General features: G+C 36.9%; 1 protein-coding gene across 1 annotated transcript in view; it reads left to right on the top strand.

Annotated features, from left to right (window-relative positions):
* Positions 1–15,085, top strand: part of pard3ba (par-3 family cell polarity regulator beta a) — a gene marked incomplete at its 5' end in the record, with an annotated part of 217,436 nt that overhangs the window by 171,936 nt on the left and 30,415 nt on the right. The window contains 1 exon segment of the mRNA NM_001328558.1: positions 1,450–1,558. Within this exon segment, the coding sequence (NP_001315487.1) occupies positions 1,450–1,558 (109 nt within the window).

The following is a 15,085-nucleotide window of genomic DNA, read 5'->3' as shown; positions in this document are numbered from 1 at the left end:
TCCTTTCATCAATCCGTTTATCTATTCATCTGTCTGTCCATCCAATCATCTGTTTATCCATCTGTCCATCCAAATGTTTGTCATCCATCCATACATCTAGTTGTTGGTTTATCCATCTCTCCTTCCCTCTTTCTAATTGTCTGTTTATCTGTCCATACATCCATCGTTCCTTCCATCCATCCATCCATCCATCCATCCATCCATCTAATTTAGTTTATCCAGCTATCCTTTCATCTTTCCAATTGTCCATTTATCTATTCATCCATCCATATATCCATCCACCCATCCATTTATCCAATTTTCTGTTTATCATCCGTTTATCCTTCATACATCCATCCAATTATCCATCTAAATGTCTGTTTATCCTCCCATCCATCATATATTCACCATATTGTCCTTTCATCCATCCATCCATCCATCCATCCATCTAATTGTTTATCCATCCATCTTTCCATCCATTAAATTGTCTGATAATTATCCATCCATCCTTACATTCATCCATCCAATTTTGTTTATCCATCTGTCCTTTCATTTTTCCAATTGTCAATTTATACATGCATCCATACCTTCTCCCATCCATCCATCCATCCAATTTTCTGTTTATTATCTATCCAATTGTTTGTCTGTTTTATCTATCTGTCCTTCCGTCTCTCAAATTGTCTATCAATCCATCCATCCATCCAACCCACCTACCCACCTACCCATCCATCCATCCATCCATCCATCCATCCATCCATCCATCCATCCATCCATCCATCCATCCATCCATCCATCCATCTGTCCATTTAGCGTCCAACCATTCTATTGTCTGTTTGTTTATCCATTCATCATCCAGTCTGTATTGAAATAAATTCAAATACAATTCTGAGTTGGTTTGAGTTAATGGTGCAGTGAAAAGGAAGTCTGATTGGCAGAAAAAATAGACCAATCAAAAGCAGCCGTGTTTTCTCAGTGTTTAAACGTATGAGTTGCTGTAGCATTCAGCTGAAGTAAAAGTTAAGGCAGTTTAAATGCTGATTTTATAATGCCATTTCTGCTCTGAATCAATACATGCCCTTAGGTTACATGTGTGTTTATTGAGCTCACAGATAGATAATTTAATACACTGAATTTTACATCAAGGGCTGTTTATTTTAGCTATGTGCGATTTAGAAATCTGACAAACAGAATTGTACATTGACTTGGCCTCAATTCAAACACTTACATCACGATGAATCAGATTAACAGTGATTATTAATCATTACTGCATTTGCTGTGATGAATCACTCTGCTACTAGATTTCGTTTTATAGTTTAGTTTATATTTTTGTTAAATAGACTTTGTTTTTATTCATTTCAGGCTTGCTAAGAGAATTAGTCTGGATTGTAGAATTGCCTGAATTGGTGTGGATGTTTACCGGAGTGTTTAAATGGAGACTGTCTCTTATCTATTTTGTTTCTCTCTTGGCAGTAATGAAGAACGATTGCAGCAAATCAGGAATCAGCTTCAGCAGATCAGACCAGCTCCATCCTATGAGGACCTGACCGCTCGAAGACGACCAGAGTATGACCCTTCACGAGTGAGTACATGTCTGCCTTTCTTTCTTTCTTTCTTTCTTTCTTTCTTTCTTTCTTTCTTTCTTTCTTTCTTTCTTTCTTTCTTTCTTTCGACAATATGGTACTTCTTTGTAGTTTATTGACGTAGAAGGAAAAGCACATGTGTAGAGGCCAATGCAGTAAACAACAACAAAAGAGGAAACACGCAGGAGGAAAGTGGTCAGTCGCCACAATTTGCTCCCACCATACCTGAGGTCTGTCTCGTAACCACAAATTCCTCTGAGTGATGGAGGACAGCATATATAAACCATAGGTGTAAGCTGCGATTACTGCCTATTCCCTCTGACTCAAAGTCATTTTAAAGTCGGGCGAACTTTGCATATTTCGCAGAGCTTAAAGCAAGACAATTTCTTTCACCATGGCTAGTGTGGTGCAGATGCTAAAACCCGCCTTTACGCATGCACACTGTTGTACATTTTATAGCAAGTGTAAACATATGAATCAGATATGGGTCACAATTAAATGAACGTGTAAATGGACAGGCAAAAATATCACACATTGGCAACAAATCTGAATTGGGAAATAAAACCTGACAGTGTAAAGGGGGTCTTTGAGGCTTGACATCATCTCTTCACATCTCTTCATCATCTCTTGTATATTTGTATATACATCTCTTGTATAACTTGTATATTAGCAGAAAGAGTAAAATAGAACAAGGGTATAATGTTAAAGTGGCATTTATGTCTTTATTTAAAGCAAGAATGTTAATTGATTTACATTTTTGTAATGCCATGAATTATATTTTTTACATTTAAATATGTAAAGGTGTGATCATGATTTGTTCAACACAGGCTCATTGAGAAAATGTGCCCAGGGCTACATTTCTGAGAACCGAGAAATATGTGCTTGTGGGTACATATGATGATTTTGTGTGTAAAACGAACGCTACGGGGTGGTACCACTTACTGCTTACCTCTGGCTTTTCTGGCATGACTGGTTTGCTCTGTTGCTCACCATGTACTGTGTCAGACTTGGAACGCAGTGTGGAGTAGACCGGGGTTTGAGTCTGGCGAAGGACGATTCCATAGACTAGGTAAAGCAAAAGCAGTGTGAAATCATGGTTAAAGCATGCGGTTGCGATGGCTTTTCTCTTCTAGTTTGCTTTCGAAAACATTATCGATTGGGTACAGGGAACGGTGTGTGTGGGTCAGTCGATATCAGACTGATATATTATGGACAACAAGCCAACCGGTTTCTCTTTCCGGCGCCCTATAGTGGACTTGGAAAAGTAAAAACTGCAAGCACATTTAGCCTAGGGTACATATTTCTCGATTCTCAGAAATGTAGCCCTGGGCACATATTGCCATTGAGCATTGGATGGATGTGCTCTGTATACTGAAGACAAGTTTTGTTTTGTATTTTGGTTTGTTTTTGAGTGATTTATGCTTTGCCAAATTACTTTGTGAGAATGTTATTTGACATGTTTCGGGAATGCCTTTCTTTCTTTCTTTCTTTCTTTCTTTCTTTCTTTCTTTCCCTCTCTCTCCTCTGTCATCCCGATGTCTGGCAGTTTTCTCAGGCACTGATTCAAAGCTCAGATTATCGGGGTTTATCTTGCGATGTGTTTTTCAGGCCAAATCGAAAGCACTCCGACTAATCTGTTCATCTGCTTCGACTCAACAGGGACTCGCTCACTGCACAGCACTGTGTTCATGTTCACTGGTGTAATTATTATCATCCGATCACTTATGTTTACTGATTATTTTAACCTATGGGCTGATGTCCAATCTTAGGAACTACTGTGTGGTTTTTAGATTACTAAATAACTGAAGTCACATAAAAGTGTTAGATATACGGAAAGCAACTCTTTTTGGGCCTTTTCTCCAGTGTTCTCCAGTGCATTTGCTATTCTATTTTGCTTGGATTTTTGTGTTGACTGTATTTTTCAAGCTCACACATTCAGGCCTGTTACAACAGTAAGCGCATGATTAAAGAAGAATTTTCTTGTATTATTTTTGTAAAGTTAATTAGTATTTACAAATTAACATTCGGTTACAAATTAGCTGCCAACTTATTTGGCTATAAATGTATTTTTATTATTGTTCCTTTTTTAAATTTATTTATTTTTATAGTGTGAACCCCAATGTTGTTCACTACTACCATGTACCCTATTTTATTTTATTTTTTATTTTATTTATTTATTTTTATTTTATTTTATTTATCTTTTTGTAATTTATGTTCTTTTTATCAATTGTCTAAATGTTGCTATATAGCTATTTTATTGAGCTTTTAAAGTTTGTGAATAAATAGTTTATATTTATTATTAAGGTATTGCTTTATTTCTATCTATATTTTAATTGTGTTTAATTTTATTGCTGGTAAAATAACAAAATCATTGTATAAGTTTTTAATAATATGTTTGCAAACAAAAATCTCATATAAACAAACACATAATTATTACTATTTGTTATTATAAGCAGTTATTATTGTACATAATCAAATAGTTGTCAATATAATATGATATAATATAATATAATGTAATATAATATAATATAATATAATATAATATAATATAATATAATATAATATAATATAATATAAAAAATATAATATAAATATATTTAGCTATGATTTTCTTTTCTTAAAGAAAAAATAATGTTTTTTATTTATTTTTTTAATATATATATATGTTGCCTCCCTCAGTTTTTCCAATCTATCTTACAGTGAAATTTACTGGATGCTTTGTATGTGACTTTTGTATATGAAAAAACTTCATCCTTTACTTCACTCTTTAATCATGTCCATTTTTCCTCTGATCTGCCCTGCAAACTATATCACAAGCACTCATTTCCACCTTTCTTTTTCAACCTCTTTGTGTCTCTCAGGGAGGAGTTCTGCTGTAAAATTGAAGGCTTACGATATGCGTGGTCTTCTGCATACATACTGTATGAACCCAGAAGTATTTTTAGATGCATGTAGTCTAGTTAGCATGTTCTCTAGGTAGTAGTTTGTGTGGGTGTGTGTTTGTGTGTGTGTCTGCATTGCCCAGAGCGTAAAGTGAGCTGACCGTCCCTTGACATCCACACCTACACACCACACCACTGGCCATACATGCAAATTCAGCTGCTATAATCCTCCTGTATGCTCTGTTCATTTATTATATATCTGTATGATGGGAACGCTTCCAAGTAGTAATTTGTTTATTACTAACTGTTTACTAGTCTTCATGTTTTACTTTGTTTTACTTTAAGTTTGGGGTCACACTTCACAATAAGGTTCCATTAGTTAATGTATTTACAAACAGTGAACATTCATTAGTCTTTTTATTCATCTTTTCTTTTATAATTGTACTGACATGAAGCTGTGTTGATAAAGATGGTAAAATCACTGTAATTTATTACAAACATGCTCTACTTTACAAACGTAACTTGTAAAATTCATTCTTGATCACATTTGATGACGATGGATGATCACAGAGAGCTGAACAGATCTTTTAATTCTGGTTGCACGGCTGTCAATCAATTCGGTGCGCGGTGAAACCACACACATACGTCATGTTGTGGTCAGCCTCAAAATGGGAAGGATTCGGATCCTATTTTTAGGGCCGGATTAAGAACGCATTGGGCCCTGGGGCTATAGCAAATCCAAGGGCACCCTTTTATATTTTTACCTCACAAAAAAATAATTTAATTAATTAATTAAAAAAAGGTAAAAAAAAAAAAAAAAAATATATATATATATATATATATATATATATATATATATGTGTGTGTGTGTGTGTGTGTGTGTGTGTGTGTGTGTGTGTGTGTGTGTATGTTGTTCTTGTTATTAATATTAGTATTATTACTAATTTTACAAATTAATATTATTATCTAACTTTCCACCATTTGGTTTTTATTTATTATATATTTTTTTCTATTTTATTAAAATAGGCCTGCAAGTAGCTTATACAAATTAAGTAATGACATAATGTGAACTTTAAAGTGCAAACAGGCTGCAAAAATCAGCAAAACAAAAACATTTGCATTATTTCCTATAACTTAGTGCTTTAAGATGAATGCTTTAAATAGGGGTTTACCTTTAAAAGGTTCTTTAGAACTTTAAATCCCTGATGATAGGATGTCTTTAAAATCCATGCTTCTAAAATCTAAAATATTGTGGTCTTCTGAGTTACGGAAGGCTAATGCATCCTTATTTTATTTTGTTTATTTATTTATTTATTTATTTATTTATTTATTTATTTATTTATTTATTTATTTATTTATTTATTTATTTCATCGGATATAGGCCTATTGTCTTAAAAAAAGCCAGCGCCAATATTTCATTGCCTCATATTATTCTGTCGTTTTCATAATAGGGGCAAAGTAAGCATTTACAGTATATAAAAAGGTTTACTTACTGTAAAGCATAACCGAGTGCATGTACTTCATATACATACTCCACAAAGATGGACATTTTTATTACTGCTTGTGTAGGCTATTTGATTTGTTCTGTGTCGGTTATATTGTGTGATGTATTGTATAGGCCCGCCGGTTTTTGAGTCTAACAGCCGCGCGGTCCATTCAGCATGATCCTGGGAAAATTATGACATCTGATCACCCTTATGGAGGACTAAAACAGGGCTCTTCAATATTCTGATTGGGCTACAGCCACTCCGAGCCCGAGTTTAGTACTGACGTCACTGTTTGTACTGTTTTGAACAGCAGCAGTTTCCCGCATCATAGCGCAAATTAATTCTTGAGCCAATCCAGGGCCCCCTTCTTCCGTGCGCCCTGGGGCTTCAGCTCCACCTAGCCCTTTTGTTAATCCGGCCCTGCCTATTTTAACGTCAGGAAATAAAAAATAAAGACTTATTGTGTTTACATCACCCCAATATGACTGTAGACACACTATACCTTCACACAGTTCTGTCCAAACAGCTTACTAAAGATGATTTTCATCATTGGTACCCTCTAAGAAAGTTTAGTAAATGGTGCCACAGTGCTCATTTTGCAGTGAACTGTCCTTTTTAATATTAAAATAGCATCTGGAACACTTGCTCAGCTTGCTAGCGTTTGCGCTCTCCTTTTTGAACGCATTTGCATTTTTGCATTCTCTTGACTCCTCGCATAAAAATAAAACAACGAGTGACAAATGGGCCATCCGCCGTGATGTTTTGAAGACTTTGCCGAGTGAGACATGTGGTTTATTATGCATGAAAGACAGCAAGAAATATGATGGAAATAAATTCTGCTGAAGCAGTAGGAAAGAATGAGGGAAAAGCAACCCAGAAACGAAAGCATTTCATATAAATCCCTTCTAGAAATCACAAGGGTTGAAAATGGAAAGGGTGGCTGTCAGCCGTTCTCTTCTGGGCCACTTTAAAACAAAAACTCCATCTAAATTGAGCACAGGATCTATTTTTTTTTTCTTCGAAGCACTTACTGGAGCCCTGAACTCTGTCATTTGAGCGCCCGGAGCCACGCTCGCGTCCATCCAGATGTCCAGCACTTCATTTTCCAGAGATTGAGGGTTGTGTCCAGGGCTCGGCAAACTTTACAATTATATACTTTATATGATTACACACATCTGCTGGAAAAGGCAGCTTCATTGAGACTTTCCAGTAACAACTGAATGAGAAAATAGAAGCTCTCTGGCGCTGGAGGGGGAGTGACGTATACTCCCTCTGATGTTAATGCATGAAATCATGTTTTTGTTTCAGTTCTTTGTTAAAAAATACAGATGCTAATCTATTTACCAAGATTTTTCATGTAAATGTAGTCAATGAACAGTGTTGGGCACGTTTCTTTGAAAGAGTGAAAAAAATATCATCTTTAGTAACATCGTTTATTTATAGCGCCGTTATTCCCATTATTGTCAGTAACATGTAACTAATTATAACTGGTAACTAATTTTACCAGTGTAGAATATATAATGACAGATTGTTAAATTCTTGAAAGAAAAAGGTTGAGGTAAACATGACATATTTTGAATAAATATTTGTTTGGATAATGTTACACACACAGGGTGACACGGCGGCTCAGTGGTTTGCAATGTCACCTCACAGCAAGAAAATCGCTGGTTCGAGGACCTGCTGGGTCAGTTGGCATTTCAGTGTGGAGTTTGCATGTTCTCCACATGTTGGTGTGGGTTTCCTCCGGGTGCTCTGGTTTCCACCACAGTCCAAAGACTTGCGCTATAGCGGAATTGAATAAACTAAAGTGGCCATATTGTATGTGTGCGAATGCTGGATAATTTGGCAGTTCATTCCGTTGTGGCGACCCCTGATGTATAAAGGGACTAAGCCGAAGGGAAGGGAAGTAAATGAATGAATGAATGTTACACGCTTTGCAGAATCATACAAATAGCTTGGTGTGTGTGTGTGTGTGTGTGTGTGTGTGTGTGTGTTATTTATAGAGAAACCCACTGAAATTCACTGAAGCATTGCAAATAGTATAATCAAATCAGTATAGCTAATTTAACTAATATAAAAACACAAATAGGGCAGTACGGTGGCACAGTGGGTAGTACAATTGCCTCACAGCAAGAAAGTCAGTGGTTCGAGCCTCAGTTGGATCAGTTGTCATTTCTGTGTGGAATTTGCATGTTCTCCCCGTGTTCGTGTGGGTTTCCTCCGGGTGCTCTGGTGTCCACCACAGTCCAAAGACATGCGCTATAGGTGAATTGAATAAGCTAAAAATGTCCCTAGTGTTTAGCCCCTTTCACACATACAGACCTTTCTGGAAAATTACTGGCAATTTTCCGGAAAGGTCTGTATGTGTGAACAGGCCCTTTTTGAAAATACTGGTAAATGTGTTCCGGCTATTTTCCAGAAAGAGAAGTCGTAACATTACCGGTAATTTGCCGAAATTCTTCGCTGCGTGAACACAGAAGGAAGATTGCCGGAAAGAGCGCGTTAAGGTCTAGAACGTGCTGAAGTGAGACATCTACTTTATGGAAAAATTCCGTAACGTCCTCGTCTGTGCAAACAGCGCTTTTTTGAACTTACCGGTAAAATCGTTCCGCAAATTTTCAGGATATTTACCATTATCCCTGTGTAAAAGGGGCTTATGTGTATGAATCAGTTTGTATGGATGTTTGCAGTGATGTGTCGCAGCTGAAAGGGCATCCACTGCGTAAACATATGCTGGATAAAGCCTGATTTATACTTCTGCGTCAGGTGACCGGCGTAACCCACGGCGCATGCAACGCGCGTGGCTGTGCATTCATACTTCTGCGCACTGTCTCTGTTGGTCTGCATTAACACTTCCGAAACACTAGTTGGCAGTGAGGTGTAAATGTTCCTCTGTGTCGAGTTTCTTTGCTGCTGTTTTGCTTTTCCTGAACACTTCCGGGATGTACAAGTGGCTCAAACTCGCTTATTTTGAGGCAGGAACTGGCAGACGTGCAACAACTTTAACTATGAGGTAAACACAAAACAAAACTTTCCATCCGGAGCTCCTTCACGGTACTCCACACTTGTAAACAATCGCTCGCGCCATTCGCGCGGCTCTCGGTCCCGCCCAGACTCGTCAGCGCTACCAAGCCGACCAATCACAGAGCTTACGCTACGCGTCGTTGCGACGTGTAGTTACATTTTTTGAGAGGTGCACGTCAGTGACGGCGACGGCCACGGCGAAGGGCTGTGCGTCAGCGCCGTAGCATACGCCGGTGTTTGACGCAGAAGTATAAATCAGCCTTAAGTTGGCAGTTCATTCCACTGTGGTGACCCTGGATTAATAAAGGGACTAATCCGAAAAGAAAATGAATGAATGAATGAATGAATAAATGAATGAATGAAATACACAAATAGTTTAAAATATGTCAATAATAATTTTATTCAGCAGCCTTTGTGAAAAAGACAGACTTCCTTTAAAACCATTACACATTCTTTTAAAATGAATCTTTTTTTTTTGCATTGGGAAAACAAAAATTAATTAAGCTACTTCCGAGTTTTTTTTTTATTTAAGTAGATTGAACATAAAACAATTAAAACAATTAAGTTGTCTCAAAAAGCAAATATTTGTGTTGTTTCAGCTCATTTTAAATAGATTGTGTAAACAAACAGCAAAAGTCATTTTGTGTGTGTATTCTCGCATATATAGTCAGTAAGTTTTTTTTTTTTTGTTTGTTTTGTTTTTAAACATTTTTTTTCTTTTAATTATTCCATTATTTTATGTTTTGTTACACCCAGTCCTATACTTCATCATTTTAAGCATATGTTATTGTGTTGCATTGTTGTATTGCTGTGAGTGATCTGGTCACAATGAGGTGGTTTTATTGTTGCCTATTGAAGGCAATGTTTTAACAATGTTGGTGTTCTGCGAGGAGTCGCTTCTTCATTGAGAAGTGACAGTTTACTCAGAAATAGATGAATGAATATGTGAAACGCATAGAAGAAAGACGAATGGTGCTGTCAGAGTAGCAGAAGATATGGAGAAGGACGTTTAGGCCACCATAAGGACTGGCATGTGGAGTAGACGTGCACACACACACAAAAATATACTCACGCACACACATAGCAGGGACTGTGGGGTATGATTCATTAACAACAGAAGAATTTAATTGGATTTCAGACTGGTTTTCACAGACCTTGAGTCTGTCTGCTGTCTCGGTTGTGTGTGTGTGTGTCTGTGTGTGCCTGTTCTCATACTCATCTATGATCTCATACCGCACAAGTAGGAATAAACCATTAGAGAATTTTTGACCAATGCCGGGAATAGTTATCAACTCATTATTAGTGGTTTTTTCTAAGGCAGGCTTCACTGTTACTATTACTCATACTTGGGGTTCGTTATTTGAACAAACCCCTGAACATCTGTGCGTAATGGACAGCAATTAGTGTGGATTGTTGAGTGAAGGTGTATTGTTAGTTTTCTAAATGATCAGAATTAATATAGGACACATCCTAATCACATAGAATGACGACCCAGCAACCTTCTGGAATGCCCTAGCTGCCACCCACGGCATTCTTCGATACCAGCCAAATACACCTATTAACACACAGATAATCAGTGAAAGGGGTGGTCTACTACGATATCATATTTTAAACTTTAGTTGATGTGTAATGTAGCTGTGTGGACATAAACAACATCTCTGAATGTAATACACAAAGTTCAATGCAAAGGGAGACAGAGTTAGCTTAGCAAAACCAACAGCGAACAAAGTTTGGGGACTTTAAAAAAATACATCCGGGTTAGAGAGATCACAGGTTACGTGCATTCACCACATGCATACACCTTGCGCAGTGAAAGGGCGTGGCCACATGCGCTGTATTGTTTTAGCTGACAAGGCTAAAATGACGTCGGAAAACTGCTATTTCCACAGAGCTTTTTCTGTTTTTGTATTCGGGCTTCCAAAGGACACGACATAAAGAGAGAAGTGCTTACAATTTAATTTTAATTATGTTCCAGAGAAATATAAAAAAAAATATATAGCTAGCATTTGACAAAGGACAGCTTCCAGTCTCTCCCAGTTCAGTGCTGGATTCAGCTAAAAATTCCTCCACCCATGGAAGCTGTTGAATGTGAGCCACAACCTGTTACTATTTTTATTTGTTAAAATTGATCTGTTTCATGCACGGTTTCTAGTATTAATGGTATCAAGGACTTAAACAAGAACGTAAACAACAGGAAATGCTGTTTGGCACCGTTAATAGTTTAGCTAGAAATTCATGTTTATCCGTCAAATCCCTGTAAACAACCACAATCTTCAGCAGCACGTGCAGTGTCGCTCTATGCGGCCGCTTTCTGTGCGTTCTACATCTCAAATAACAAACTCGCAAAAAATATGTGAACGTTTCATATTACTGTTTATTCTGAAAATATGTGAAATACACTTGTCAGATTTTATTTTAGAGAGCAGACGTGACATTCAGCTGTGTGCTCTTCATTTTCTGTCGGATTCAGGTAATGTTTACACAGCGCAAAAGTGCATGCTTGTAGAGGCGTGATGCTTTTGCTGGTGACGTGGAGCCGATCTACGAATCACGATTCAAAAAACATGATTTATAAATACACAAATCCAATTCATAAATTCAAAACGCGATTCAAAAATACACAAATCCAGTTAATAAATTCAAAATGCGATTTATAAATACACAAATCCAATTTGTAAATTCAAAACGCGATTCAAAAATACACAAATCCAGTTAATAAATTCAAAATGCGATTTATAAATACACAAATCCAATTTGTAAATTCAAAACACGATTCAAAAATACACAAATCCAATGTATAAATTCAAAACAGGATTTATAAATGCACAAATCCAGTTCGTAAATTCAAAACAAGATTGAAAAATACACAAATCCAATTCATAAATTTAAAACAACATTCATAAATACACAAACACAATTCATAAATTCAAAACACGATTTATAAATACAGAAATCCAGTTCATTTGGTAAACGTATTTATGATTTTTACTTCTGAATTCACAAATTGTGTATTTATAAATTGTGTTTTTAATTTACAAATTGGATTTTGTAAATGTGAATTGTGCAGTGCATGTATGAATTTCATCTTATGAATGTACTATTTCTGAGACTGATCTGGCTGCATAAAATGGACACTATTGGAAACAGGTTTTAACGACATGAAATAGATTTAATAAGCAGGTTTAAGCAAACAGGAAATGATACACTTCTTATATAGAAGTGCAAATATTGTCCATTACTGATATGATCACAGTTCGCTTTTTAAAAGTCATGCTTTTACTTTTAAGCCATCGTGAGACGAGAAGTTCTGGAGTGAAATGAGAAAAGCAGCTTGCAGTGACAGAGGAGACAGGGCAGATGCAGAAGAACCAAAGACAAGAGACAGAAGGAGAGAGAGAGAAGATGGAAAATTAAGACGGTTGTCATTCTGATTGTTATCCTCTCCTCCTCGCGACAGAACAGCTTGAGATGAGCATCCTGGCTCTGTCAGCTCTAATTAAGCCAACATCTGCATCTCCAAATGCTTGACGGGCAGCCGTGACGGAGAAGTGTAAAAAGATTGAGTGACGGTGACTAGGTGGCTCTCGGCAGAAGCGACAAATAATCCCAAATCCTAAAAACCAGGTGCCTGCGATGTCAAAACACATCAACATGAACTCCCGGAGACAGATTAAGAGTGAAGGAAAGCCAGGAAGGCAGGGATGGACAAGAGAACAAAAGGATCCGACTCATCTTTCCTACAACAAGCAGGTCAAAGCTTTTCCAGTAGGTCAAAGACAAGGAAGACCAACTCATTTCATCAAAGCCAAGCCTTTGTTTGAGAGCAGGAAACTGTGGTCAGGAATCTGAATGAAGCCACTAAAATAAAAACAAAAAGAAAAAAGATTGGTTGGAGGGAGCCTTCGTTGAGGGACCTCAGGGGAGAAATGAGCAAGGACAGAATAATAACCGTGTCCCGAATTCTTTATTGGCACTTAAAAATGTTTTGCAATGTTTTGTTGGCTGATTATGGCTTTGTAGGAGTAAACAGTGACTGTTTCATAAAAGAAGAATTTTTATGGTTTTCATTTTCATAATGTTTTCCAAATAATTCCTTTATTTATAGTAGATAGACCTTTTATACACACCGTTTGCAACACGGACTGTCGGTCTGTGTATTAAGAGACAGGATTTTTAGGACAAGTTGCATTGATGTGCCAGAAACTAGTTCTTCATTAATTTTCCTTCAGCTTAGTCTCTTATTTATTAGGGGCTGCCGCAGTGGAATGAATCACCAACTATTACAGCATATGTTTTACGCAGTGGATGCACTTCTAGCCACAACCCAGTAATGGGAAACACTCATACACTCTCACGTTCGCACACACATTAATTCACTATGGTCAATTTAGTTTATTCAGTTCACCTATAGCACATGTCTTTGGACCGTGGGGAAAACCGGAGCACCCAGAGGAAATCCATGCAAACTCCACACAGAAATGCCAACTGGCACAGCCGGGACTCAAACTAGCGACCTTTGTGCTGTGAGGCGACAGTGCTAACCACTGAGTCACTGTGCTGCCCTAGTTAATTCAACTGATTTGTTTTAAATGTTGAATCATTCAGGATTAAAACTAGCCTTTATATTAAAGTCATTAATTTACTTGGGCTTGTTCATTCTAGAACAGTGGTGCCCAAACTTTTTCATATGAATGACCAAAAATCAAACCTGATTGAGGCTAGTGGGCTGAAGGTAAATGTAGTTGTCATGGGTAATTTACTAATTTATTTATTAACATTTAAAAATAACTAGAAAACATTGCTTTGTATTAACTAGTAAAGTCTAATTAGACTTAGATTAGATTTTAAGATTTTTATAATGAACTTGTTACAGTAAAATCAAAAACAATCTCATTCATAACTTTATGGAGTTCCACTAGTTTTTGCCTTGATTTGCTCACTGGAGCATTCTGCATAGTCCACTGACAGTATTTACATTTTATAAAATCTGATTTATTTACAACATCTAATTAAAACATTTCATTTTAAATAGTTTTTTTTTGTAGCTCACCAAGAAAACAAACAAATAAAAAAGTTGCATCCCATTATAAACAACGATCTCTGATAAAGGCATTCGCCCTAACATTCTCTATCATTCTCATTTTTTTTCTCAGATTGCATGGTGGGCCAAATCAAAAGTAATATGGGCCAACTTTGGCCTGCAGACCGTACTTTGGCCTTTCTAGAATAATGTATTATTTAGTAACTTAATCACTGGATAAAATTGATTCAGAAACACAGAATCATTTTTGAATGACTCAAGTGACTCTTTATAAACGAGTCATTTAATCACTCAACTAATTCATTCAAAAACACTGAATCAGTCAGAATCCAAATGAGTGACTGATTTTATGTTAGCCACTGAATCATTCAGTCAGTTTATTCTAAAACAGTGATTTATTCAGGAACTTATTCACCAAATCAACTAATTGGCTCAAGATTACTGAATAATCGAGGAATGAACCCATATTAAAAAGGAATCGCTGAATCACTCAACCACATTAATTTTAAAACAGTTGTTCATTCAGGAGCTGATTCATTGAATTGGAAATCTGCGTGGGACTTAAAATTTTAGTCCAGCTCCCGCCAGGTTTTATTTCGCACCCGACCGCTAGCCGCTATATATTCAGCCTTTGTTCACCCGCTGCCCGACCTGCCCCGTTTTCTACCCGACCCAACTCTTCCCACTAAATTTAGACCTGGGTTTTAAAAACTCACGTTAAAATTGGCCACTACCAAAACAGAGAGATAACAGATAAACATGTAGGTTGTGCAAGAATTGTAGCTTCTCTCTCGGTCGGGAGCGTGCCCTCTTTTTCTCAGGAGCACTAAACTGTCAGACCACCCGCTCCCGTTCAAATTACACCAGAGTTACCGACCGCTACCGTGTTTTATTAGGAAATATATTCCAAATTTATTTGGAAATGCAGACCTCTACTCTGAATCACTCAACTGATCAGCTATATTTGTTGTTGTCTGCTTCACAAATGTAGTTAGCAAATGTTAGTTAAATGTTTATTTGCAATGCTTTAAATCTTGTAGTTGGAACACAGAACTGCATAGAACTGAAGCAGTTAATGTAAGACAATTCGAT

Source organism: Danio rerio, chromosome 1 (genome assembly GCF_052040795.2).
Source record: "Danio rerio strain M-AB ecotype USA chromosome 1, GRCz13ab, whole genome shotgun sequence".
Classification (NCBI taxonomy): domain Eukaryota; kingdom Metazoa; phylum Chordata; class Actinopteri; order Cypriniformes; family Danionidae; genus Danio; species Danio rerio.
This window is presented reverse-complemented; position numbering and strand designations above follow the sequence as displayed.